This window comes from Oryctolagus cuniculus, chromosome 16 (genome assembly GCF_964237555.1).
Source record: "Oryctolagus cuniculus chromosome 16, mOryCun1.1, whole genome shotgun sequence".
Classification (NCBI taxonomy): domain Eukaryota; kingdom Metazoa; phylum Chordata; class Mammalia; order Lagomorpha; family Leporidae; genus Oryctolagus; species Oryctolagus cuniculus.
In genome coordinates, this window is record NC_091447.1 from 29,467,908 (window position 1) to 29,492,681 (window position 24,774).

General features: G+C 42.1%; 1 protein-coding gene and 1 long non-coding RNA gene across 39 annotated transcripts in view; one reads left to right on the forward strand and one right to left on the reverse strand.

The window, feature by feature from the left end:
* The window catches only part of POU6F2 (POU class 6 homeobox 2), a 498,475-nt gene that overhangs the window by 430,566 nt on the left and 43,135 nt on the right, over positions 1-24,774 (forward strand). The window contains exon 6 of one of the 2 annotated variants that reach the window (XM_051852905.2): positions 6,015-6,155. The exons of the other annotated variant lie outside the window; for it this stretch is intronic. Within the exon in view, the coding sequence (XP_051708865.2) occupies positions 6,015-6,155 (141 nt within the window). The remainder of the gene's footprint in view (positions 1-6,014; positions 6,156-24,774) is intronic. 2 annotated transcript variants of the gene reach the window in all.
* LOC103349454 (uncharacterized) overlaps positions 2,266-24,774 on the reverse strand; it is a 70,776-nt gene continuing 48,267 nt past the window's right edge. For 20 of the 37 annotated variants that reach the window (XR_011383150.1, XR_007922155.2, XR_007922164.2 and 17 more), the window contains 4 exons: positions 10,898-11,004; positions 8,071-8,256; positions 4,334-4,478; positions 2,266-4,245 (listed from right to left, as the gene is read on the reverse strand). This is a non-coding gene — a long non-coding RNA (uncharacterized lncRNA). The other 17 variants (XR_011383151.1, XR_007922177.2, XR_011383162.1 and 14 more) reach the window with 7 other exon arrangements.

Consider the following 24,774-nt stretch of genomic DNA (forward strand, 5'->3'; position numbering starts at 1 on the left):
TCCCAACCAGGCTTACGTTTCAGCTTCTGGTTTCAACTTTTCGCCCCCTATTCCCGGGCTAACTTGAGAATCCCAAAGTGGCTTTCGTTTCAGCCTCGGCCTGCCCCCCGCGGCTTCAATTTCCCTAACACTTTTCTCTACCCGGTATGTTTCCCTAAGTTTTCTTCCAACAATATTCCTCCCTCATTTCTCCTGGCCTCTCCCCACAGTCTGCACCCAAGTCTGTTTGTTCTAGCTTTCACTTTCGCTTTTGACCTTAGAGATTTCTCCCAGCTTCCCCCCGTAGTCCGTATCCGAGTCTATGCCTAGGCTTTCAATAGCTTCTTCCGGCACCCTTTTCGTCCGGCTTTTCCCTAGGCTGTTTGCTAGTCTCTCTCTCCGGTATTTTCCACTTCTTCCCGTTTCTTCCCTCTTAGGTTTCCTATCCGAGTCACGGCACCATTATGTCGCTCCCCCTCTTCGTGGAGGAACGACACTAAGCCCTGCCTAGGCTTCATATCCGAGTCACGGCACCATTATGTCGCTCCCCCTCTTCGTGGAGGAGCAACACAGGACCCTGTGCTGTTCTTTTGTCTGCTCGGCCCTCCCCGGGTTTGCTGCTGGTTCTTCCCGGGTTGGCTACTATCCCTTCCACCTCCGTGGAAGGGCAGTTCCCCCTGGCCACATTCCCCACTTCCGCAGGGGAGCGGCACACCGCCGGCCGGCTCTCTCGGGGGCTGCACAGGTGTTCCCCTTAGATGTTCCCCATAGATGTTCCTGGTGCATGCCGTCTCTCTCCTCCTTTATAGTCCTCCTCTGCCAATCCCAACTCGGCTGCCCACACGCTGAGTACGCTGCTCTCCTCCAATCAGGAGCAGGTCCTGCTGTTTATTGGCTGAACTGGAGGCAGCTGGGTAGAAGCTGTTTACTTCTCTCCCAGCGCCATATTGTGGGAGAGCAGATGCATAGAATAAGTCTTAATTCCAGTAACTTAGTCCAGTCCGGATTGCTCCCCACAACTTATCTTTATTTATTTTAAAGGAAGAGGGAGAGAGAGAAACAGAAACAGACACAGATCTTTCATTTGCTAGTTCCCTTCCCAAATGCCCCTTATAGCAGGCCAGACCAAAGCTTGGAGCCAAGAACTCAGTCCAAGTCTCCCACACGGTGTCAGGGACCTAAACACTTGAGCCATCACCTGCTGCTTCCAGGGCCTACATTAGCAGGAAGCTGGAATTAAGAGCAGAGCCACACCAAAAAAAAATGACCTAAATGAAAGATCTCTGTGAGATCCCAGTGGAAAGAACGGGCCGGCAAAGAAGGAGGTACCTTTCTCTGAAGGGAGGAGAGAACTTCTACTTAGATTATGGCCTTGTCTAAATAAGGTCGGAGTTTGTGAACACATGAGGCTTCCATAGCCTTGGCAGCTCATGACAAGAGCCTCCGGTGATTACTGACATCATAAATAAGAGTGTTAACTGTTAAATCAACAACAGGAGTCGCTGTGCACTTACTCTCCATGTGGGATCTCTGTCCTTAATGTGTTGTATTATGTGAATTAATGGTAAAACTTGTATTCAAACAGTACTTTATACTTTGTGTGTCTGTGTGGGTGCCATCTGTTGAAATCTTTACTTAGTATATACTAAGTTGATCTTCTGTATATAAAGATAATTTAAAATGAATTTTAATGAAGAATGGGATGGGAAAGGGAGTAGGAGATGGGATGGTTTGTGGGTGGGAGGTGGTTATGGAGGAAAAACTGCTATAATCCCAAAGTTGTACTTTTGAAATTTATATTTATTAAATATTTTTCTAAAAAAAAAAAAAAAAAGCAGAGCCAGGACTCAAACCCAGGCACTAGCATATGGGTTGCAGGTATCTAAAGTAGTATCTTAACTGTTGTGCCCCATATTGGTCTTTTAAGTCATGAAACTTGCCTTATCAAATAATCATGTTATTGGCTAATAGCTTCCGTCAAGTTGCTTTTAAAAAAATGAAATAAAATTCTATAAAGACAGAGAATCGGGGCTGGCATTGTGGCAGAGTGGGTTAAGCCGTACGGGTGCTAGTTTAAGTCTCAGTTACTCTACTTCCTATCCAGCACCCTGCTAACGTGCCTGAGAAATCAATGGAAGATGGCCCAAGTATTTGGGTCCCCGTTAACCATGTGGGAGATCTGGATAAAGATCCTGGCTCCTGGCTTCAGCCTGGCCATTGCAACCATTAGGAGAGTGCACCAGCAGATAGAAGATATCTCTCTCTCTCTCCTCCCTCTCCCTCTCTCTCTCTCCCCTTCTCTGTAACTATGCCTTTCAAATAAATAATCTTTAAAAGAAACAGAGAATCACTATCGTTGCTCCTGTTATTTCCAAATTAAGAGGGTATTAATGGAGATGAGTTCCAATCCTGATAAACTAATTCATTCAAAACTCTGTATGCACAGTATGAGCAGTGAGAGTATTAGCATTTACTAAGAATGTGAGATATGCTAGGTACTGTTCTGAAACTTTTGCATAAGTTATCTCATTCCTTTCTCATCATATACTTACGAGTGCTATTATTTCACACTCACTTGACACATGAGAATTTGAGGTATGGTTGACTAAAAGGCACAAACTTAGGCATCAGGCTGCAGAAATGCCACTTTCAACTGCATTAACAGATGCACGGTCAGGTGATCAGCTGTGGAGCCCTGCCTCACTAAAAAAAAACAATTTTTAAAAACTATTTTGTTATTTAATTCCCTAACGTTCTAAGGGTGAGAAAGCTATGCAGAGAAAGCAGTGCTATTAGTGGATTTTTAGACTCTGTGCATTCTGGAACTCTGGCTTGATGCACTCAGGTGCAGAATCCATTTGGATGGAACACAAGACTTCTAGCCTCCTACAAATCCTTGCTTTGAGAGCTTCCGCATTTATGAACAAGCATGCACCAGACTTCAGTGTGTCTTTCAAATTGCTCTGTTGGAAACATGACCATGTAATACGGTCAGACTTCATTTGGGCCACCCTTGGCCACTTAGGTACATCAGCAGTGAAAGATCTGAAGGCATAAACTCAGCAGCAGCTTCAAAACCCCCAGCTGGTCCTGGAACGTTAACATGCTCATTATGTGCATTTATTGTGCCCAGGATCCCTGCTGTCCAAACCTACCCTAGGTCTCCAATCAAGAGGAAGTCCTGTTAGGAACACTGCTAATATGACATGACTGGGGACAATAGAGAGTGACATGACCCGAGGTGATGAGGAGAACACGTATGGTTTCCTGACCACCCCTCCCCCTCTCTGCCAGTTATCTTAATGCGTATTACATCACTGCCTTGGCAGTCACAGACAGAAAAGCCAAAAGATATTTACAAGGCTGCATCTATCAACACCGCCATGGTCCACTGCAAAGCTGTCAGCTTCCACACTGACTCGTCCCCACCGTACACACCATTCTCCCGGCCAGGAGTCTAACCCCAGCAAGGCATCTGCCCAGAGCCCAAGCGCCTTTCTCAGAGACCCGCTGGGATGCCCGACAGGGAACAAGAGACTCATCCAAGTTGGCATTTGCTCCATAAAGAGGGAAAGACAGCAAAAAAGAAACAAATCAGATATCAACCTAGGACCAGGCTAGAGAGAAAATAAACATTGCAAAGAAACAAAACCTGTACATTGGTGCCTGTGGAAATACTTCTCCAAAGCAGCTGAAGTGTACCCAATGTCTGGCCCCCAAATACCAAGATTCAGAAAAAGGTCACTTTAAGTAGATACTTTGTTTTATATTCAGAATGATTGTTAATCCTCCATGCAATGTCTGAATTTGCAGCAAGTATATGGGACTATGGCTGAACAATATGCCAGTGTTCTACATGTAGGAAACTGTCTATACCACTGTATTGTGTCCAGAGAATAATTCCATAATTTCATCCATGAGTGTCTGATTGACCTAGATATTAGGGAAATGTCTTACAAGCACTAAAAATGCTTTCTCTTCATTAAATAGGAGTAACTGCCTGTCTTCTTCAGAGAACATATTCTATGTAAATGAATTTTTTCACCCAAAATTCACACACAAAATTGCATGTGCAACACTAAAAACAGCACAATCAATTCTTTTTTGAGGAGTAAGGAGCTTATTCTGAGATTGTCCCAAAACTCAGGGATATCATTATCATTTCAACCTGTATTACGTAAAAGAAATGTAGAGACAGCAGTTGACAGCAGTCCAGAGTGACGAACCAGTGGGCGGTGTCTGGGCCGCAGTCTGGGGAGGATGTCCCTCAAACAGTGAAAAAGAACATCATATGAACTTAGGGAGCCAAGTTGAAAACAAGGTGGGTTTTCTCTTGACAGGTACTATTACTTACCTCAAATACACCATGAAACATGCTCAGAAGCCACGAGCAAGGCCACCCTGAATTTTAAATCCCATGATGGTGATCTGCGATAAAGCAGGGAGGGTTCCTCTTTAGGCTGATGAATGAGAATTTTTTTCTCCAAAATCATTGTTGTCTTTTAGGAGAAAGATAAAGGCAAAAGACATAACGTAATGGGCTCAAAAATGGATTTTCATTTCTAAAAGCAAAAATGTGCTGGGTCAACAGAATTGCTGTAGAATTGGTTATGTGAAATGTGGTTATAAATGAATAAAGAAACCAATAAGATAAGGCTATCCCCATTAATGATTAAATTCTTGTCCTTTTTGATCTTGACTCTGACAATTAGTATTTCCTTCCCCATCAGATAATGGAGACTCTAGGCAAATTTCCAAAGAGTTAAGGAACGAGGTATGTTTCAAGGAAAAGAAACAGAGAAGAAGAAAAGGAAAGTGAGAGACAGGAGAAAGACTGAGGCAGAGAATTAACAAAGTAAAGTAGAAAGTTTTTTAAAAAGGTATTTTTTAGAAGAGTTTCCAGGACTTGAATTAAGTATGGCATTAACTTTTTCCCACCAAGTCTTAGTCTTGGCAGGTTTCTGCTAAAACGCAGGAATTTCATGGATGTGGGAACTGGTGATGGGAAAATGCATTATTATACACAACAATTGTTGTACTTGAGAGAAACTATATGGGAAAAAAATAACACCCTAGAATAAATACAAATGAAATTCATGTATCAAAACCAATAGTGTGAAAATAGTTTAAATGTTTCTTGAATTTATATCTAGTCATTAACCTAAATGCAGATTTTAGTTCAAGCCACACTTCTGCCTCATGGTCCAAAGGTCTGAAAACCTGTGGCGTGGAAAATTGGCAGGATAAAGAATATTGAATTGGTCTCCATGGAAAAGCAGATTTTGGCAGCCATAACCTCCTAGCCGAGCAGGTCTCTCCCCCTCCCTTCTTCTTCCTCCCTGTTCCAGTCTTGTCCCAGGAAAGAGGCTGCAGGAAGGCCACGTACTGACTAAAACAGCAAGCGGGGGCAGACCTGACCACTTACCAAGGGACCTTTCACATTGGCCTTGAGCCTCCCGGTCAGGGTGAGCTTCCGAAGCACCCCCGCCCCAGACTTGTCCTCTGAGGGCACGGAGGCTGGGGCTTTCCATCTCTACGGACTTCCTCCTGCCCCACCCAGTGACACCACAGCAACCTACAGCTCCCAGATGGAAACAACAGAATCCTTCCCCCAAATCCTGAAATCTCGATGCCTCTCCTCCCCCCACCCCATCCTGTTTTGCCCCCATATTCTGTCTGTTTGCCTCAAGGAACATTGTCTCCGAGTTTTATTTAGCGTAGAGGACACAATCCAAGGACTTCTCCAAAAATCATTGCTATACCTGGGAAGAGTCTAACAGTCTCGGCTCAGGCTCGTTCCCTCCCGGGCTGGCCTGAAACCCAAGCTCACCTAAGCACCTCCTTCCAGCCTTGGTTCCATCTTCCCCCAACCCCCAAGTCTCAGAGGGAGGATGCACCAACCCCCTCCAGTGGGTCCCAGGCCCTTTGCATGAGCCGATGGGGGCAAGAACGACCTCTCCCGAGTGAATGTTGCGTCCGTGTGCTGTGCCTGTGCCTCTCAGTGGTTTTTACCCTGATCTTTTCTTTCTTTGCAGCTGGTTAATAATCCACTAGCAAGTCAGGCTGCAGCGGCTGCAGCAGCAATGGGCTCCATAGCCAGCTCACAGGCCTTTGGCAATGCCCTCTCCAGTCTTCAGGGGGTCACAGGTCAACTAGTTACTAATGCACAAGGACAGGTGAGTGGGAGATGGGAACAAGAGTGAATTTTTATGGCAGATTGAACTCGGAAAGGAAATGAATTTCTTTTGCATGACAGTGATATGTAACCGCATCTATTCCAGGCAAATAAATAATGTTTACTAGCAATGTCAAGAATAGGAGAAGGGTTGGGAGGTATTTCTATATTTTAGAAGCAAGACTTTCCTTTCCTTCCCCCAGACTGTCAAAGTTTTATTTTGTTTTTATTTCTATACAGTGACTCGTGTTGTGAACTTAATTGAAAGAGCTACCTTTCATTACCTGAACATTTTTTTAATAGAGTCAAATTTTTCAAGTGAAATTGTAATTTTGCTTCTGTACGTTTTGTTCTTTTTCAAAATTTGGATAATGGGGAAAACTGGTAAGTTTCCATCCCTAATTGCCATACAATGTCTAAAGCAGCCTCTATAAAGCCAGTTTCTGAGCGCATGGGAAGGTAATGAAGTCCAGTAGAGCAACAGAGGAACAGGAGGAGTTAGAATGAAACCGAGTGCAAGTCAGCCCCCTGACCGGGCCTCCTGCTGATTGTCACAGAAGCTAGGGGTCTCTTGCACGCTTGTAGATTTCCTTGAGTCTGTCAGAGCCAGTAAACCTTCCTCATGTCAGGTTCCCTTCCGCCACTCATGTGCCCACGACACGGTCACTAAGATAATGACAGCGCTTCTGATGACCCCACAAACCTAAAACCTGCATAGAAAGCACACAAGAGTTGGAGCTGTTGAGGTCCAAGCAGCCTGACTCAGAGCCCAGCCTTGGTGAGTAGGGCACTTGGTTCTCTAATGCAGCTGTTAATGGCCACAAAGCACAGGGGGAAAAGAGCTTGCACCCTGGGGAAGATTTTTCTCTCCCAGAGTTATTCTCTGAGCAGTGTGTTTACATGCTCCCTGCTTGGACTGCTCTGTGGAGGGCAGGAATTGCGATGTCCTGAACCCTGTTTTTATTTTACATAAAGAGTAAACAAAGATGCATTATAAGCTAAACCGTCTCCATCTACGTCCCAGGGAAAAAAAGCTGACCTTGTTATATTTCCTGGGCGGGCGCAGGATTGTCCCGTCAGAACCCCAAGGGCTGAACGATGGAGCTTGTCAAAGAGAGGCCCCATGTAATGAATCATCTGATCACAGGTGCACACCACACATATTAAAGGAGGGTTCTGTGAACACTGTGCCCTCTACAGTAACCTTTCAATGTCTGCTTTAACCCTTGTTCCAATCCCTTTTCATCAAAGGATCATTTTATGCAGCAGGCTCTAAATGGAGGCTCTCAAAAGCCTATTAAGATTTCTGGAGGGATGGGTATTGGTGTGCAGGAAAAGTTGGTTTTAATATCTATAACTCATTCTCCCTTCAGGTCAGTCCTAGAAGCTGCTCCCTACAGCTGTGCTCCCAAATAGAACATCCTGCTTCATTCTTGCCAGGTAGTTGGTCCCTGAGATGTAAATTTTAATGGTCCAAGGTAAAAACACCACCCATGAATGGGTATTTCCTCCCTCTGATTTTGCTGTTCCAACACCCAAATCAAATGCACTGTTATGCCCTACCCTTTGAGTTCCTGTGATGGAGAAAACGCTTTGTTAAAGGTATTATTAGGAGTCTGTTCTGATGATTTCATAACTGATCACTTTGCCAGTTACAAATTCTTAGGTGCTAGAGTTGCAACCTTTGCTTCATGTGGTCTTTGCTAGCCCCTGATCTCATAGATAGCTCTCCCAGTCCATAGGTATCCGTAAGAAAATGGTCTTTGACGTAGATCGGTTATTACTGCACATACAGTGAAAAAGAGATGCTTTTACTTTAAAATTTTGATCTTAGATATTGTGTTATGATTGTTTGATGGATAGACAAGCCTAACGTGGAAAACAATGACACTGACAAATGTATCAGTAATACCAACCCATGAAGTCTTGTCTGAGTTTCAACACATGCATCCAATTGGGGGGAGGGGTCACATCTTCTTCCTTGTGCACAAAGATCCCAAAATTTGCTCACACTTGTGTAGCACGACGACTTGGAAAGGGGTGCGTCCTGCATCTGTTGGCACGGAGATGTCTGTGGAGTTTTTTCAAGTAGAGGTGAGCACCTATGGTCAAGTTAAAGAGGACAGAAGTGGGGGGGGGGTGCGTGCACGTGCATGTACGCTCTTTTGGCTTGTGTCAACCTGGCCAAAAGGTAAAGCGGCACTGGACTCAGATTCATACAATCAGCCCTGCTCAAAATACTACATCAATTTCAATTGATACATTCAATCCATTTCCAATTCCTTAAAGATCTCCACTGAGTTTTCCCCCAAAAGGGTAAGAGATTCTTTCACTGGAATTCTTGACATCAACTAGCTTTTTACATTTGAAAGTTCGCCCAAGGGTAGAAACAATAAAATCTAAGCCAAAGTTTAGAGAGCACATTTTCCTGCTAGCTTGGGGAGCGTAGGTCTGAGGAGCAGTCCATTGTTAGGAAGATCCTGACCTTAGCTTCCCATCTGCTGGTTTCTCTGGAAAGTCAAAGCCTAGTAACTAAGAGCCTCAGCTTTGACTTCGGACCCAGCTGGCATTAGGTTTAGGCTTCGCCTCTTTCTAGCTTTAGAACCTTGGGACAATGCCTTACCCCACCCAAACCACAGCCTAGTCTTTAAAAGCTTACATGGAACCTTTGAGCAGTAGATGCCTGTGGCAGCAACTAGCACTAGAAAAGTAGGGGCCCGAGGTCTGCCTTCGCAGCCAGGCAGTCCCCACTCCACACAGGGAGACATGCCAGAATCTTCCTTCAGGCTCTTTGCCTCCAGCTCTCAAGGGGAACAAGTCCCACCTGGGACTTGTAGTTTTGCATCCCTGTCTTGGCATTTGACTTTTCTTCCATTAACTGGATCTCAGTAAATTTAAAGAGCTGGAAATTGATCTACTAAAGGATATTTTTCCCTTGTTTCTGTTTTCCCAACCAGAAGTTAGGAGCAAATATGGCAGGAAAATGTCAGTCATTTTTATATTTTTCTAACCTTGCTCACTCATGTGCTGTTAATTCAAAGGACAGATACTCTTCAATAGAATAATTTTAACAGAAATATTACTTCCTAAATTCACAAAGCACATATCTCACCCAAGGATATTAAAGCATTTCAAAATTATATCAAACCCATTGTGTCTACAAAGCACATTGAATCTGTTAAAAACTAATTAAAAAATTAAAGTAAAAACAAAATTATATCAAGCCCAACTATACTCTGAGGTGAAAAGGGAGCAAGTACCCTTCAGGTAATTAGGGGCCATGACAATGGCTATGCATGGCATTACTGAAGAGAGGATCCTAGGCCTCTTCACTTACTGGATCAGGAACTCCTGCAAACGTGGGAGTCAAGTAGAACAAGACCTCAGTGTGGACTTGTTTGAACCCCAGGTTGGCCTTACGACCTTCAGCAAATTAAGTTCTCCGAGCCTCAGTTTGGCTAACAATATAACAAGAATATTAAAATCTAATCTCTAGGTTGTGAAGATTAAATAAATAGTATGTTGGGGGGTGTCTACCATGCCATCTGAGTATACAATTAAAGACTCAGTAAGTAGTTGCCATAATTATCATCATCATCATCTTTATTTCAAGCTTTGTCTGAGATTTTCTGGAAACCTGTATTTGGTAGGGATACACAGCAGGTGTACATACATAGGCAAAGAGAAAGGGTGCTGGAGACAACACTGCCGTTCTCCAGCTGTGAGACTTTGAGCAATTTCCTCTCCTCTCCTCTCCATGCCTCAGTTTCCTCACTGGAATAATGGGAATAATAATGGCACCAGCTCCTAGGATTACAGTTCTTAGGATGGGGTCAGGCACATTGACAAAAAAACAAAAACGCTAAAGCTCAATAAATGCTGTTTATCAAGATAATACAGGTTGCACATCCCTAAATCCAAAATTCCACAATCCAGAATCCTTCAAAATCTGAAACTTCCCGTGGACCAATGTGACATCCCAAGTGGAAAATTCCACAGCTGATATGGGATGATTCAATATACACTAACTTTGCTTCATGCAGAAAAATATTTAAAACATTGTATAAAGTTACCTTTCCATGTGTAGTTCATGTATATATGAAATAGAAGTGAATTTCATGATTAGACATGAGTCCCACCCCAAGATAGTTCATAATATATATGCAAATATGACAACCCCCTCAAAAATAAACAGCCCAAAACACATCTAGTCCCAAGCATTTCAGATAAGGAGGGCGCATAAGTGTCGTGTGTATATCACCGTTCACACAACCCCGTCTATGCCAGAGTTTGCATACTGAGTTATTTTAGGAAAACATTATCCTTATGTTGGTCTGGGGTGTGTGTGTGTGTGTGTGTGCACACATGCACATATTCTTCACACTCATTGAGTGGCTATGTTCAGGATTTGCCAAGTAGATTTACCATCGATTTGTTCAGCTTTGGAACTGCCTTTCTTGGGCCCCTGGCAATATCTCCTTATTGGCGTTATTGCAGAAAAGTAAAAGCAAATGAAATTTTGTTTTGTCCTAGAGCAGGAGAAAGCATTTTACATTTTAACTGAACCTCAGAATGTTTCCCAAAGAAATCAAGTCCTTGACCACATGAAATTTTTTTAAGTGACTGCAAGTAAAGTCAAAGACCTCCCTTTTGTCTTTTATGGCTCAGTCATGTAAAAAAAAAAATCACCTAAACAATATTATTTTTTTAATGTATTAAAGAAAAACAAAAATAGAGACTTACCCATGCAGGTTATTCAAAAAATACACCTACCTGGGGCAGGGATTTAGTCTAGTGGTTAAGATGCCAGTGAAGTCTCCTGCATCCCACAGGTTGTCTGTTTATAATCCCTGTGAAGAAGAAATAAACAGTATACAGTTCCTCAAAGTAAATGAGGTTCATTACATATATTTAGCCAAAGCCAGGTGATCGGGAATTTAGAAATCTTCATGTAAATTATTTTATTTCATTTGTAATAATGAAACACTAAATGTATAAAAAATTAAAATATAAGACACCTTGTTTAACCAAGGACTAACCAATGTTAATATAGATATAATAAGTTTCAGTGATAAAACCAGTGAATTCTTTTCATGCAAGTTTTTCACTTTTACTATAAAATATTAATTTTTAAAAAATCAAGATTCAAAATATGTAAAGAGTGATGCTGCCTTTTAAAATACAAAAAAGCAATACAATCGTAATCAAACATGGGTTGTTGAAAATTAAGAGTTGGTATCTGTATGATCACAAATATTATGAACAATCGATCTATGTAATGTGCTAAGCTAATGGTCTGAATCATGTTTTCTAAACTGAAAATCAAAACAATCTGAAAAAGATTTTTTCATTTGCAAATGTCATGATAGGAAGCTTTTCTAAAAGGTATAAGATGTAAATCACATTCAATGAACTGTTATTTCAAGTGGCTTTTTGCTGGGGGGAATGGAAGAACATTTTTAAAATCAGTTCTTTCTGGAGACTGGGAAATGTGTGTTCATGGGGTTAGGAACGTTCCGGGAGTTTTACCCTGGCTTCCTAGGAGTGATGAAGATAAAGCACTAGCAACAATGAACCACTGTGATCTTTCTACTAACATATCTCCCCTTAGAGCCCAGCTCAGCGCTTTCTTTCCTCATTTCAGGAAAAGTAATTGCATTCATGCAGTGTTTCCCTAAGTGTGCTCCTCGAGAAAACACGGAGTCCCTCCTGAAGCTCCACACGCAAGGGTGCCCTGGTCACAGGAGACTTGCATCCTGCAGGCCAGGGCCCCGCAGTTTCAGCGTCACCAAAGGGGCCAGCAGGCAAACCCGTTAACTTTGTCAGTTCATAGTGCAGCAAGTCCTGCACACTGTTTCCGTCCACGGGTTTCAATGCCAAGTGATTATTTTGCAATTAGAAAAGAGATTTGCTTTTTGCAACAGGGGGCTTTGCAGAGCTGTTTTGAGGGCACGCAGCTGCTTAGCACCTTTGTAGAAATGCAGAGTTTCAACCATTCCAAGAGCTCCCAAGGATAGGGATAGGAAAACGGAGGGCAAACTGGGGCGCTGCAGACCTGAGGCCCTGGTGGAGGCGGCGCTCTTTGGTGCTGGGTAATCTACAATGATTGCTCAGAGGTGGCGTCCTGAGCCAGAAGGAGAGAGCAGGGGTCTGGCCCAGGGTCCTTACCTCTTTGGTTGTGGGGCGCTCTGCAGGTCAGTGGTGCCGTGCAGCCCCGAGGCACGGCCACTCCCCGGCCCGGGCAGGGTAGGTGGGCACCGGCAGACTCAGGGCAGACTCAGGACACCGTCCCTCACTGTGACTACAAATTGTTCCACACACCACACTTTCACTGCTGCTCCACCCTTCCACCCCTCCACCCCAACCCCCATGTCTGAAATGAAAGGGTTCATCACATCACTGGCCCAAGGAGCTGAAAATAACACCCCCTTCCAAAATCTTTGTCTTTCCTCCTTCCCCAGCAAAACATCCTTGCAACCTATCAAGTGCAAAAGAAGGGGCGGGCAGGGATATCTCCAGTGGGAAACACCAAGCAGGGGAGCTTCCTATGAATACCAGTCAGAGAGGACCATGGTCTCTCACCCAAAGCACAGCCCTTGTGCCCTCCCACTGTTTCCTTGGCTGCCACGCCTCTGTTTTTATTCTTTGTTTTCCTAAGAACAGGAAAGTGTTTTCTTGAGTAAGCTCTTGAATCAAGACTGTTGTCACCTTCTCCTATCTGATAGGAGAGGGACCAGATTACCTAATAAGCTGCCTAATCACCAGCTATCTTCCTAAGCAGGTAATAAGCTGCTATTTACCTGCTGCTCCTCAGAGCCAGTCTGGCTTCTTCCATCTCTATGTCATTGCCATAGTCTGTGTTCCAAGTACCAAGCCTCATTGTGGCTTTATGGCAAAATGCTATGCCTAACTGAAAATTCACATGGCTCATTTCAGTAAGAAAAGCCCTTTAACCATTTTAATTTTTATAGCAGTGCTAGGGTTTAACTGAGTGTTCCTTTAAGCCAAGTGATTTCTGGGAAACACAATGTCCCAAGGACGGGGTCTTCACTGTGGAGCTGGCTCCACCTGTAATTCCCCCTACTTGAGCTCATTATCTGAGAGTTTTGCAAAGTTGAGTGACTTCTTATAAGTGACAGTCCACCCTGTCATCCTGTCCCACCCCAAATCTCTCCAGGTCAAACCCCTCCTCGTTTGTCTTCTGGCTGCTCCATAGACAGGAGGTCCACACACTCCAGCACCTGCATTTTTTCTCCATCTGCAGATGAACACTGTAATTCCTGCCCTACCAACCTCAGAGAGCTCACGGCAAGATGAGATCCACACACTGGAGAACTGTGAAGGGATGCAAACCTGATCACATGAACACAGGTTGCTTTCACTGACATTCTCACCATTAGCATTGTCATGGATCCAAGGAACCAGAGCAGTAGTCTCAGGCACAGAGACACTCTTGAAAATTCAATCTCAGAACTCCACTTCCTCTTGCCGGAGAAAATTGGCCTCAAGGTGTCATGGCCTGGGGGATCATCTGTCTCCTGCCTTGGGGCAAGTCACCGGAACTTTGCGGAAGGAAGTGCATAGTGTGCATTTCCACAGGTGCACTCACCAAAATCCCGCGGCATCTGCTGTCACTCTTTGCAGCAGCAGCACCCAGAAAAGTGACGTTAGGATTAACTAGGCCCCTGATGTGGTGAGGCCCATATATTTCTAGATCTTCCACAGTTGCCACTCTAAGGAGGCAAGCACTTCTGAAGAAAAAGAGAAGCATCTAGCACTGTATTTGGAGCCTAAGAAACCACAGATTTTAAATTATGCTTAAATTTACACCAATGATTTTGGGGAGAGGGGAGAAAAACACTAGCATGTTAAATACATCAAATGTTGAGGCAGCCTAATTTCACAAACATTAATAATGTAAGAAAAGTACTAAAATGTTGTGATTAAAGGAAGAGTTCCAATTGTAGAAGTATGTTATTTGTTTGATAAATAAGCTTAAACAAACCAATATCAGACAAACTAGTGTGTGTTTAGTAAACAGACAGGAGTAGATGCTAGGTTTTACAACTACAGAATGCATTAAATTTGTTTTTGCATTCATGGGCAAGAAAAGGGAGAAAGTGCCAAATTTGGGGCTAGCATCCCTAGGAAAACATGAGCTCTTTCCATAAACCAGTTTTACAGTTCAACAGAGCATTATCAGACAGGGGAAAACATCCCACCTCCAAAGACAAGTTCAGTGCATCATTTACCACCCCATATGCCGAATAACACACCCAACTTCCTTGCTGATCCACATGATGCACACCCTTAAAGATGTCATCAGCTCATGGGGCCAGCAAGAAAGAAGTGAGAAATAGATCAAGACCAGAAAGAATGGAAAAGTCACAATTCAGTACAGCAAGAAGAGTGAGGTTCAAGGTCAGATGTACAGAGGCAAGCTTTTGTGTGACCCAGTCAAGTCTAATAGCCACAGGATGCTGCGCCAAAATGCCACTTATCTCATCCACTAACCTTTTCCAGTTGTGTAGACGACAATATAAGTAGATCCTGAGAAGTTGCCATGAGGTGGAGAGCTCAGAAAGCAGTGAAGTCAGGACGGGGACGCCTGTATACATTTCAGTAAATGCATTCACCACGCAAAGCCCAGCAGGGGAGCGGGAACTGACACACTCCCTAGATCAGATATTTGCCAATAGAGATTCACAATAATCCAGTCTTGTTGGAGTAACAGAAGTGGGCATTGCAGATATCCATGTATTCACAAAGTACAAAGGACACAGGCTTTCAAATCAGGCAGAGAGAGATCTGAATCCTGACCCTACCCCGACGAAGCTGTCCAATCTTCCTCTGCTACCGTTTTCTTTTCCATGAAATAATGACAATATCTTTCTCTTCAGGTTGTTAGGAGGCTTACTATTATCAGCAAACATCAAAATTATTACGATTTACTGAACACTCTGTGTGCCAAGCCATGCTTAGCACTTGATGGGTTGCACCACCACCATACAAATTGGCTTATCCCCACTGTAAAGTTTAAGGAAGTTCCAAGCTCACACAGCAAGCAATGGCAGGATTCAATATAGTAATACTTTTCGTTTTCTTTACTGATGTTGATGTAGTTCAAGAGGCTAGACTAGCTCCTAGCATGTAGTAAGCACAAATATTGTAATAAAATCTGTGATCTGAATGAATGGCGTATAGTCTAACATGACATTCAATATGCATTTTGCATAAATTCATTGTTCATTTCATTCTCACAGTGATCTGGCACCGTTATATCTAATTTACAGCTGATGGATGAACTGGAAGCTCAGAAGAGTTAGCCAGCTCTCCAGAGCTACAGAGTTAATAAACGACAGAGCCTGGATTTAAGCCCAGATCTGGCCACTTCAAAGCCCAGCTTTCCTCTGAGTGAAGTTGGTTTCAATACAATATGTATAAGTGCCTAATACAGTGCTGGCCAGATAGTAGTTATTCCATAAATATAATGCTTTCTGCACCCACATATATATTTTATCCATTTTGACTGATCTAAAGTAGGGCCTATGTAACATATTAAATTTTTATGTGAAAATGCTTTTAAATATGCCATCTAGCATTACTGTGTCTGATGAAAATAGTAATCATCTATTTACTTACCTTTCTTCAATGTTTTAAATATTTCAAGATTTTTCTAAAGAATGAAAGTAATAATGGATATTAACTACTTGGTACACACATGCTCACGAGTACTAAGCCTACCCTTCCTCTCCCCCGTTGTTCCTTTTCTGTATCTGACTTGAAACCCATGGTCCCTCCCATTTGACGGTTTTGAGTCTCTGCCCACACCGTGAGTAACTGAAGTAAGCTGGATTGTGGGGAGCAATTCGGACTGGACTAAGTTACTGGAATTAAGACTTATTCTATGCATCTGCTCTCCCACAACATGGCGCTGGGAGAGAAGAAAACAGCTTCTACCCAGCTGCCTCCAGTTCAACCAATAAACAGTAGGACTTGCTCCTGATTGGAGGAGAGCAGCGTACTCGGCGTGTGGGCAGCCGAGTTAGGATTGGCGGAGGAGGACTATAAAGGAGGAGAGAGACGGCATGCACCAGGAACATCTAAGAGGAACATCTAAGGGGAACATCTGAGGGAACACCTGTGCAGCCCCCGAGAGAGCCGGCCGGCGGTGTGCCGCTCCCCTGCGGAAGTGGGGAATGTGGCCAGGGGGAACTGCCCTTCCACGGAGGTGGAAGGGATAGTAGCCAACCCGGGAAGAACCAGCAGCAAACCCGGGGAGGGCCAAGCAGACAGAAAGAACAGCACAGGGTCCTGTGTCGTTCCTCCACGAAGAGGGGGAGCGACACTGGATGACCTTGACTCTCTCAGCAGCTGCAGGCGAGGTGATCCCTAGCTTACCTCCATAACATGACCCTATGGCTGCAGGATACAATAGCATCTACTTTTCTCCATAGCAAAATACTATATTTAATCCAAAGGCAGGGCCACAGGCATATCACCTGACAGGTTCATGAAACCATTATTGGATTCCTTTGCCACCCTAGAATAGAAACATTCCTATTTGCCCTCAGTAAATCTGTAAATTACATTAGCATGCTATCCTAAATAACCAGTAGGAAAGGATAAGTGATACATGCAGCTAAACAAACATGTTTTAAATTCACATGGAATTTGAGGATTTGGTTGCAAGTCAAAAATGGGAGACTTTTTAATATGAGGCTCTTTTCAGTATCATTGAGTTGTGAATAAATATTTCAGTTTTTTAATATAAAGGGTGGCATCTTCCAGAGAAAGGCTATGTTAAGGTGACTGTATTAGCCAGTTTTTTGTTAACTACAGTGAAATACCATAAAGAAAAAAATGTTAATTTAGCTCACAGTTTTGGGGATTCAAATCCAAGATCAGGCAGCCCCACTGGGTTGGTATCCAGTGAGAGTGACAGATGGTGATGGAACTTAAGTGGACAAAGGACCACAGGTAAGCCAGAGAGCAGGGATCAGCTGGACTGACTCGGCCTTCTTTAACAATCCTCTAATGAGAACCATCTTCCAAGGGTATGCCCCCACTAAGCTAACCTCCTCTTATGCCCGACTTCTAAACACCCTACTCGAATTAAGTTTCCACCCCTACATACCATTAATTTACTAGTTTTTAAAATCCTACATGAGGACAACTAACAGAGCACACTAAAGGAAACTTGTAGAAGTGAAATTGACACTATGAGAAGCAATGACTTGATCAGCTCTTGTCTCGACTGTCCAGGAAGAGTTTATTATTTTTTTACTATTTTCTTTTTCTACTTAATACCTTGATTGAACTCTTTACTTAACACAGAATTATTATTAGGTGTTTAAATCCAGTTGAAAATAGGTCCCTGTAAAAAAATAAGTGTGAGAAGAAAGAGAGGAGATGTTCATTTTGGCTCATGTTCCCATGGACTTACCCCTAAGGGTAAAGCTAAAACTTGCCTTGGGACTCCAAATTCCACTAAGCTGGGTGGTACTAATGCCATCTTACAGGTTAAAGTGATCATTTTTAAGTGTGTAACCGATCATATAGATAGGAATAAGTGTCAAAGGGATCACATAAACAAGACCAATTGTCTGGTAATAACAATAGAATTAAAAAGGAGAGAATGATCCAACATGGCAAGCAGTCCACACAGCAGACTCATAGAGTGACAAATGCCCTAAACAGCACTCTGGCCTCAGAATCAGCCCTTAAGGCATTTGGATCTGGCTGAAAATCTCATGAGAGTAGTTCAGGCATGGAAAGCCAAGTCACGGTGGCAAAAAATGATCTACATGAAGGATCTCTGTGAGTGAGATCCCAGTGGAAAGAAGGGACCAACCAAGAAGGAGGTACTTTTCTCTGAAGGGAAGAGGGAACTTCCACTTTGATTATGGCCTTGTCTAAATAATGTCAGAGTCTGTGGACTCAAAAGGCTTCCATAGCCTTGACAGCTCATGACAAGAGTCTCAGGTGATCAGTGATGTCATAAGAGTGTCAATTGTTGAGTCACTTACTCCCCATGTAGGATCTCTGTCCTTGATGAGTTGTGCTGAGAATTAATAGTAAAACTTGTCTAAAAACAGTACTTTATACTTTGTGTTTCTGTGGGTGCAAGCTGTTGACATCTTTACTCAGTACAGAGTTGGTCTTCTGTATATAAAGATAATTAAAAATTAATCTAATGAAGAATGGGATAGAAGAGGGAGTAGGAGGTGGGATGGGAGTGGGGGTGGGAGGGCAGGTATGGGGTGAAGAATTGCTATATTCCTAAAGCTGCACCTATGAAATTTGTATTAGATAAAAGCTTTCTAAATAAATAAATAAAAAATAAAATCCTACATGAGGTTGGGAACCAAACCATGTTCAAACAATAGAAATGATAACACAAACTACTTACATGAACACAGAAGGGAGTGACACAGTATCTCAGGAACCTAATAACTTTGATTTTTTAGAACACAATGTCATATACATCTTTTTTTAAATGAATGCAGATTTCATAGGTGCAACTTTAGGAATATAGTGGTTCTTCCCTTGATGCCCACCCTCCCACCCTACATCCTACTCCCTCTCCCATCCCATTCTTCATTAAGATTAGTTTTTAATTAACTTTCATATACATCTTATGTTATTTAAGAAGTAGAGTTTCTGCCCGTTCTCAGCTCACATGGGATAAACCACTAAAAATGAGGATAATATATATGGTGTTGCATATCTAGACTTGTTCCTGCAATCCAAAACCTATAGGAATCAGAAAGAACTAAGAACTTACCCTTCTCAGAAGCCAAATCTGATACTGTAAACATCACTAGAAATATTACAATTTTTCAGAGAAGCAGGTTAGTTTTAATTCTGAGTTATGGATTAAGTTAATGGTTTTACAACCAAATCTTTCTTGTTCTTCAATAAGTATCACTATATGAGCTTATTTAACACCGTATGTCCAGTTTGTGAATGATTCCATCTGACAACACTGTGATATGTGTTTCTGATACGGTTGAACCTCAAAATAACTTTCAAAATTTTAAATTCCAAAATTCATGTTATTGACATTAATTATAAATTATTGTGCTTAAACAGGACACTCAGAACATCATTATGTTAATGACTTATTAGCAATGATAAATCACATTTCTCTAGGGCCAAATTTGAAGGACCTGAGCATTTAAGATTTTTTTTTGAGGGACAGACATTTAAGGTAAGAAACAAAAGACAGTGAGAAATCACAGCTGGAAGAGTACATCAGGTGCTCTGCTTACATCAGTCACAAACTGAGCACTAAGGCTGGGAGCAGATTACTCACCTATGAAAATGGAGAAGCAATAATATGAAGAAAACTCATCATCATAATTTACAACACTTGATCTTAGTCAAAAGGCCAAGAAGCAATTCATTATCATAATTTTAAGGAGTTAGAATCTTTGTTGTGAGAAATGAGAAATTCTGTAGTCTTACCCTAATCATTAAAAAATCATTCTAACAGGAAATTGAAAAAGCAATATTTGTTAGAGTGATGAGGACAACTTTTTCTGATTGAACAAATAGATAAACATTGCATGCGAGTATCAAAATACATTTAATTTTGCCACAACAATGGAAATTCTCTTCACAAAAAGCTCATGCATCATCTTGGACTCATGAAACTCGTTGGTGATAAACAGATTCATTTTTAATGACACTTGCGTGGCTTAACTCCCTATCCATTTTTTTTCTTAGAGGCTTGTTTTGTTGTTTATCCTAATTTAAATTCCGCTTTACAGCCTGAATGCATTGAGTATAAATACAGCACCAAGAGATACTATATATGTATAGAATTTTCTCGAACAATTGCCATTCTCTTCACCAACTCCTAAAAGAATTTGGTTTATTAGAGAGAACCAGTCCCTGATTTAGTTTTTGTTTTTTGTTTTGCTATCATTGCTGTAACTCTTTTTCTCTTTGAGAAGAAACACAAAATAAACAGTTCCTAAGTCCAGAGCTTCACCTAGGAATATTTAATAAACCTTCTAAGGACCAAGGTTTGAGTCAAGGTGTTCTCCCAAGCAATAAATAACTTTAATCTGATTTACTCATTTAATCTGGCATCAACAGGCTAAAGCAGAAATACTTCCCCAAATTCTAGACATTTTTGCTGGTATTAAAACAGAGTCTTAGGCAAAGCCACATGAAGTCTCACAACACTGGTCTTTCTACAAAATGGTGGCTTTACCACAGTTGTGATTCTTTTTTGAAGGAAAAACAAAATATTTCAGCAATTCCACAGTGTTGGTAGCTGCAGAGAAAATGAAAAGGACTCATAGTTTAATATGTTTAAATTGGTGAAACAGAGAACTGAGGATTAAAAATGTTTGCAGTGCATCCTTTAAAATTTATCTTTGTTTTCTGGTACATGAACTATTCTTAAACTTTCTAGTGGACAAATGTAATGAAAATGTAAAACCACTGAAGAGACTTGGAAACTGAAGCATTAGATCATCTTTACAAATATTTTCATTTTCTCCCACTGAATAAGTAATATTCAAATAAATAAATAAAGTGAGAAAAAGAATAAAGAATGGGAGAAACTACAAATTGAAACCAAGACCACAATGGCTTGAAGAATTGGCTGTTGTGAGACATCGCACTTGCCCTTATTATAAATAGCCATGAACTGAGATATCCATGTTTTTATTCTGATTAGGATTCTATACATAGGAAAATTTAATGGATTCATAGATGGCAGAAGACATGAGAGCATGGTGGAACTCAGCCACTGTTTAGCAAATGAGAAATTCACCAGATCCTTACAGAGGAATTATGATGTATGGAGATTATGACTGTGGTGAGATCCTAAGCAGCAACAGTGTCCTGTGCAAAGTTAGGGGCATCCTCCACCATGTGCCTGTCATTGCTACTCTCCAGTGAGAAACGGCAGTTCCAGGAGAAGACAGTCATGGCACTTCTCCACCCATTCCCCAGGACCCCTCCAAAGTCCACTTTCCTTACCCAGTAAGAAGTGAATACAATACTGAGAGCCTCGCTTATTCGGTCTTTGTTGGAAGGATTATTTTGTATCACTAAGTACTTCTCCCTGGTCACAACTGAAGCCATTCAACACTGATCCCCAAGTCATTCCTGTCTTAGTCCATCCAGGCTGCTACGACAGAAGACCATAGACTGGATCACTTATAAACAGCAATAGTCAATAGAATTTCTCATATTTCTAGAAACTGGGAAATCCCAGATCAAGCTGCCTGCCGATTCCACGCCTAGTGAGAGCCTGCTTCTTCGTTCACAGATGCGCTCTTCTCACTGTGCCCTTACATAGCGGAAGCAGTGAGGGAGCTCTCTGGGGTCTCAAAGAACCCCAATCCCATTCATGAGGGCTCCACCCTCCTGACCTAACCTCTTCCCAAATGCCTCCCTTTGAAATGCCATCACGTTGGGGATTAGGTTTCTACATATGAACTTGAAGGGCTAAAACCGTCTACAGCAATATGCAACTGAACCTTGACTACAGAGGAAAATAACATTTTGCAAAATTAACTCTCCCATTTTCATTGTCCCACTTTCTCTTGAGTAAAAAGTACGCAGAGGGGAGAAGGCAAACAGCACCACAGAGAAATCAAGAACCCCTAAGTAATCTAGAACTTGCCAACCAGGTTTGCAGTACAGCTCTACGATTCAGATATAATTTTAAAACATGTGTGATGGCAGGCACCTATGCTGTGTTCAAGAAAATGATATATTTCCTGGATACTGATCACTGCCCACCCGGCCAGCCCTTCAGGAATGGACCACAAAGGCAGTTATAATGACTGCTCAGTTCTCATGTCCATGTAGTATCTTCTCATATAAATTGAATTAAATATTTTCATTATATACTGGATCAAAACTTTTTTCCATCAAGGATTCCTAACAGATGAATAGGTACCCAAACAAAAGAAGAAATTGCCAATCTCAGAATTACAAAGAGTATGATGCACTTTAAAATTTAAGGAAAACCAAAACACCACACCTGCCTCCGTAGTGTAGTGTATGCCAAGTTCAGTTGTAGTTTTACTGCGGTGGAAACTGTCAACTGCTCCGAACAGGGCCGAGGCTGCTAACTTCATTTTGTGAAAGGACTTGAGAAAGATTCAGGTCCAATAAGAATGATCACTGTATCAACTGAGTTGGCTCTTACCTGCGAGGCCTGTCACTTTCCTGAGATGTGGAATTCCTTCTGCAGGGTGTGCTGCTAATGGGCTGCATAACTAAGGTTCGCCCGTGCTCCGTAAGCAGACAGTTCCTGCAAAGTACCTTTGCAATTGACATTATTCATCCTGTCTTACATCATTTAGATCTAGTAGGATCCCTTCACCCGCCTCATCATTTGTATTGGAAAACACAAGCAGACACATTAAATTTTTTTTTCTTTCCCTGACTGAGGACTGTTCAGGAGTGCATCTGGGAGTTTGGGGTAGTCTTGTGTTTAATTAAAGTGAAGAGAAAATGGAGACCCACAAAAGCCCATCTCTGCTAGACTTTATAAATACTGCTGGTTACTAATGTGAATAATCTTGCCAATAGAAGAGTACCATGGAAATAAGTTGATTTGGATGCTAAAAACCTGCAAAGTATCCATATGAGATGTCTTCAAAAAGTTCATGGAAAAGGCTTAGTACAAAAACACAACTTTCAAAAGACTTTTTACATGAAAATAACTTATCTTTCTGGTCTAGTTTTCCTGAACTTTTTGAAGTCCCCTTGTATGACTGTCAAATGGCCAAGTCATAATTGCTCCTGATTCTCCTGACATTTTCTTGGATAGCATCACTATCATCTGCTTCTGTGGCTACTGACTTTCCCTGTTAGCATTTTCAGGTTTTCAAAAGCTTCAGAGGAACTTCAGCAACTGGCACATTTGAATAGTATCCATTTTTAAGTCCGCTGAAACTTTAACAGTGTTATAAATAGCAGCCACAAGCTCTCAGAAATGAACCGAATTCATAGTTTATATGTATGTTCTGCTCATGGTTTTAAATTTTCTACTTCTGGAATCTTGTTAAAATCTCTCTTCTCTCTCCTTCTATAGCTCCTTTTTGCTTTCCTTTTTCCTCTTCCTCAAATATTCTAGCTGAGCAATTCCTGACATTGTGCCCTATGAAACCACTTCAATTCTTGCAATTGACCTTAAGATTTGGGGAGAGAGCAGCCCCTCTCAAGCTTCTCCCCTTGTCCCTGGACAAAAGTACAGGGTCTTACTTCTGGACACACCTGGTCACTCTTGGGCAATATACTCTTCTACGGTCACTCTAAATCACATTTTAAATCTCTCCCCCTCCTTTTCCCTTCCCTATTCCTCTTCCTCGTCTTCTTCCTTTCTCTCTCTCAGTTCATCTTTATCTCTCTCTTACCCCCATTACTCAAACCCACAGCCTCTGATGTTGGAGTTTTTTTTGAGAGTAGGTCCCACAACTTTGAAGCTACTACATTTACTTAGAAACTTTCACCAACCTTAAGGTAAAGAAAAAGCTTCCCATGCCCCACCCCTGGGAATAAAAAAAAACCTGCCCAGAATTTAAAAAATTCTGTCTCCCCTCAGTGTGGGCCCTGAATCCTAAACCAGTCTAGGTGGTCTTCAGAAATCCTTATCAATTTGTGGTCTTGTCCCTATCTGGAATGTTCTGCCTGTTAAATTTTGTTGCCTACACGTACACTTTTTCCATGTAGCATTCTATTGTAAGACAAGAAAGGATAAATCATTTTTCTTGGTAAGGTACTGTTTTTCTATTTCTTCATCGATACATTTTTCCCGTGGTGAAATTACAACATTCAAAATAACTTAAAAAAATTGCAACTTGGTGCTAATGTCCAAAATTTAACACACAAGAATGTAAACAAAATTATGTTACGAATGAACATTACTGACCACCTCTTTAGTTGGTAAGGCACAATGTTGAGAGCATTGCATACAGTAAGTTATTTAGTACTCACAATACACTTCAGAGTTATGCATTTATTCCATTTCACAGATGAGAAGACTGAGGTTTTTGAAGGATTTAGTGTTTTACCAATAACCTCCCACTAGTTAGTGACAAAACCTCAGCTTAAACACAATCAGGACATTGTTTTCTCTATCTACATCTTAAATTCTATTAAGAAGTACCTTTAATGTCTTTAAGAAGGGTTTTCTTTTATTCATTTTTTTATTTTTGACAGGTAAGAGAGAGAGAGAGAGATAGCGAAAGGTCTTCCTTTTGCTGTTGGTTCACCTCCAATGGCCACCACAGCTGGTGTGCTGCGGCCAGCGCACCGCGCCTATCCAAAGGCAGGAGCCAGGTGCTTCTCCTGGTCTCCCATGTGGGTGCAGGACCCAAGTACTTGGGCCATCCTCCACTGCACTCCCGGGCCATAGCAGAGAGCTGGCCTGGAAGAGGGGCAACCGGGACAGAATCCGGCGCCCCGACCGGGACTTGAACCTGGTGTGCCGGCGCCGCAAGGCGGAGGATTAGCCTATTGAGCCATGGCGCCAGCCTAAGAAGGGTTTTCATAGATTTATTTATTTACTTGAAAAGCAGTTACAGAAAAAAAAGGGGGTGGGGAGAGATGGCTACAACAGCCAGGGCTGGGGTGGGACCAAG